Source organism: Carlito syrichta, unplaced genomic scaffold (assembly GCF_000164805.1).
Source record: "Carlito syrichta isolate Samal-C Ts95f unplaced genomic scaffold, Tarsius_syrichta-2.0.1 Scaffold303189, whole genome shotgun sequence".
Lineage (NCBI taxonomy): Eukaryota > Metazoa > Chordata > Mammalia > Primates > Tarsiidae > Carlito > Carlito syrichta.
In genome coordinates this window covers 170481-174466 of record NW_007247285.1, presented here as the reverse complement: position 1 = coordinate 174466, position 3986 = coordinate 170481, and the positions used below count along the sequence as shown (strand labels likewise).

Below are 3986 nucleotides of genomic sequence, written 5' to 3'. Positions count from 1 at the left end.
ATTAGCCGGGCGTGGTAGTGCCCGCCTGTAGTTCCAGCTACTTGGAAGGCTGAGGTGGAAGGATTGCCAGAGCCCAGCAGCTCAATGCTGGGGTGGCCATGAGTGTGCCACTGAACTCCAACCTGGGCGATGGAGTGAGACTCTGACTCAAGAAGAAAAAAAAGTCCTAAAACATGAGCCTCTAGCTCCTTGCAGAATCGAAGAGATTTGAAGAACACAATGTGGATGAGAGGCCCCTCTCTGAGGTTCTTGAAATAACTTGGGGTGGCATGACTGCCTTTCACTGGAACCAACCCAGGTTGGTGATAATTCTTCACTTCGCTCTGGCCTGGGGTCTTGTAAGCAGTGAGGGTGCGTCAGAACACCAGACTACAGTGAAGAGCAGGGGTGAAGGTGGGGTGTCCTGGGAAATTGCCCCCCGACAGACCCTCCCTCTTGATGAGGTCTGGCTACCCAGATGGGGGGCCCCTCAGGAGCAGTCTCCCCATCCAGACCTGGCCACCAACCTGGCCGAACTCTCAGCTGGCTCAGCCCCTGAGCTGGCCCTGGAGAATCTCAGCCCTCTCTCCCGCCTAGCCTCACCCTCCCTTCTGCCTGCTTCCCAAGGATGAGGCCATTCACCCCCTGCCAAACCAAGTGCCTGGGGACAAGGACATCCACTCTGATGGAGGACTTGGCCCAGAATAGGTGAGTAGCAGGTATTCAACAGGTGTGAGGGCTGACTCATGGCTCCTAAATATATCCACATCTTAATCCTTGGAACCTGTGAACAAGCCACCTTACATGGCCAAGGAGACCTCACAGATGTGATCAAATTAAGGAACTTGAAATGGGAGATTATCCTGGATGATCTGGGTAGGCCCACTGTTCATCACAAGGGCCTTTATGAGAGGAAGGTGGGAGGGTCCAGGAGGATGCTGTGTTACTGGCTTTGAAGGTGGAGGAAGGGGCCGCCGACAGGTTCTGGAAGCTGGAAAGGCGAAGAAACGGAATTTCCCCCAGAGCCTCCAGAAGGAACACCTTGATTTTAGCCCAGTGAGACTGATTTTGGACTTCAGACATCTAGAACTGTCAGATAATAAATTTGTGTTGTTGGAAGCCATTTAAGCTTGTGTTAACTTGTTAAAGCAGCAATAGGAAACTAATAGAACAGTTTAAAGATAATAATCAATATTTTAAAAAACTATCACTCTTAGAGATGGGAATCGTGCTCTGTCACCCAAGCTGGCTTTGAACTCATGGGCTCAAGCAGTCCTCCTGCCTCAGCCTCCTGAGTAGCTAGGACTACAGGTACACACGACCATGCCCAGCGTGTAATTAATATTTACTCAGTCCTCAAAAGGTGTCAAAACCCATTTACCTAATTTACCCCATACCATAGCTCAGGAAAGCAGTGTTAATAGTAACATAGTAATCTCCATGTTATAGGTAAGAAAACTGAGGCAAAACCATTTGAGTTGGGCAAGACCATGCAACTCAAAAAGTTGGAGTTGGGCATGGTGGCTCACACCTGTAATCACAGCGCTTTGAGAAACCAAGGCAGGGGGATCACTTGAGGCCAGGAGTTTGACAGCAACCTGAGCAATATAGTGAGGCCCCATCTCTCCAAAAAAATTTTTTTAATTAGCTGGGCGTGGTGGCATGTGCCTATAGTTCCAGTTATTCAGGAGGCTGAGGCGAGAGGATCACTTGAGCCTAGAAGTTTGAGGTTGCAGTGAGCTGTGATTGTGCCACTACGCTCCAACCTCGGCAACAGAGCAAGATCCTGTCTTAAAAAAGAAAGTGTGTTGAGTTTTCACAGAAATGCCTGCGGTTAATGAATATATGGACTCTGTCACCCAGGCAGTGACATGATCAAGACTCATTGCAGCCTTGACCTCCTGGACTCAGGCAATCCTTCTGCCTCAACCTCCTGGGTAGCTGGGACTACAGGCACATGCCACCACACCTGGCTAGTTTCTGTTTGTTTGCTTTTTTGTAGAAACGAGGTAGTTCTAAAACATTTTTATCATGCCAAAAGGCAATCTTGTGTCACCAGACAATGACTCTTCATTCTTTCCTCCTTTCAGTTGCTAGAAACCACCAAAATGCTTTCTGTCTCTGTGGATTTGCGTATCAATCCAAATATGACGTATAAATGAAATCCCACACCAGGTGACATTGGAGTCTGGCTTGTTTCCTCTTGGAAGGTTGCAAGCTCAGAGTCCGAGTTCTGCCTGACTCCAAAGCCACACTCTCCCCTGCTGCATGAGGGGTGGCCCCTCGTGAGGGACCAGGGTGAGACACCCAGGGAGGGGGCAGAGGGGGTAGAAAGCCTTTAGAGGCTGGGGTCTACCTTTGCCGTGGCCTCTTCGTTCCCCTCCACCATCTTCCGGAGCTTGATCAGGTGCCACAGGTCCTGGGCAGGCCGGCTGGCACCCTTGCTGCCCTCCAGCAGCTGGGCGGTAGACGGAAGGTCCTGCATCAGGGCCAGTTGGCTCTCTACCTTGTCGATGCGGTTCACCACATGCTCGAAGACGTTGTTGAGTCTCCTCATGGGGTTGAGGATGGGCGGAGCGTCTCCTTCTCTGGGCACGAGCACGACCTGCGAGGCCTGCAGGAAGTCCTCATCCCCCGAAAGGACCTTCGTGAGCTCGGCCATGTGGATGTGCTCCAAGATGCCGTGGAGCAGGAGATGCAGGGCCTTGAAGTTCACCACCCCGCACTGAGGGACAGCGATGTTGACCAGCTCGGTGAACGTGACTGAGAAGCTCATCCTGCCAGCGGGGGGCGGTGGGGCTGGGCTCTGGGTGTCCTCGGGGACGAGGTGGCGTTCAGTGGTCCAGAGAGCTACAAAGACAGCTTGGGAGGCGGCAAGTCACGGCAGTCAGGGAGGAATGGCCTCTGTCCTGGCTGGAGCTCAGATCAGAGTTTCCGGTTGCTAGGACACCAAAGAATGTGGTCAAGTGGGCGTGTTTCCAAGAGTCTGGAGTGGGGCCGGTCCTCCTGGGCAGGCCTTGCCCAGAGTAGGTGCTCAGTTAATATTTGATGAATGTTTGAATAGTGCATGGGCAGCCTTTTCATTCAAGCCCTTCAATGATGGGAGACTAGTGACCCTTTCCGAGAAGCACATAGGGAAGAGATGGGGCAGCCCCCTCCTCAGAAGTCTCTAGAATCCACTCAAAAGACAGATCTCCTGGAGTTAGGAAGACCCAGGTTTCATGAAAAGAGGATGTAGAAGCCGGGCTCAGTGGCTCAGCCTGTAATCCCACACCTTTGGGAGGCTGAAGTGAGTGGATTGCCTGAGCCCGCGGGTTCGAGACTCGCCTGGGCAACTTGGCGAGACCTCAGCTCTACAATAAATCAAAATTAGCTGGGTGTGGTAGTGCGCACCTGTAGTTCCAGCGACTCGGAAGGCTGAGGCAGAAGGATTGCCGGAGCCCAGCAGGTCGAGGCTGCGGTGACCGGGAGTGGCCCCTGCACTCCAGTCTGGGCGACAGAATGAGACTCCAACTCAAAAAAAAAAGAGGATGTAGAAAAAGTTATCTGAGTTACACCTGTCTCTGGACACAGCCACAGCCCCCTATAGCCTGCCCAGGAGGTGGGGAAAAGCTGAGAAGGGCATCATCTGTTTTGAGTCCTACATGGCCCTGCCCACCTGAGAGATGACACCCTCACTGGACCCTGCTTGGCTCCACACTTGAGCTGGGGCTCACCATGACCTCATTGCTTCTGAGTTAGGTCTCTGCCCTGCTCTAAAAGTCTTAAGAATTCAGGCATGGGCCAGGTGTGGTGGCTCACGCCTGTAATCCCAGTACTTTAGGAGGCCAAGGCAGGATAATTGCTTAAAGCCTGGAGCTTGAGACCAACCTGGACAACATAGCAGGACCCCATCTCTACAAAAAATTGTTTGTTTTTTTTTGTTGTTGTTGTTTTTGAGTTGGAGTCTCACTCTGTCGCCCAGACTGGAGTGCAGTGACCGCTCTCGGCCACCACAGCCTCGACCT

General features: G+C 52.2%; 1 protein-coding gene across 1 annotated transcript in view; it reads right to left on the bottom strand.

Annotated features, from left to right (window-relative positions):
- The window catches only part of CUNH16orf96 (chromosome unknown C16orf96 homolog), a 51857-nt gene extending 49102 nt beyond the window's left edge, over positions 1–2755 (bottom strand). The window contains exon 1 of the mRNA XM_021712335.1: positions 2336–2755. Coding sequence (XP_021568010.1) covers positions 2336–2755 — 420 coding nt within the window. The remainder of the gene's footprint in view (positions 1–2335) is intronic.
- Between the last annotated feature and the right edge of the window lie 1231 nt (positions 2756–3986).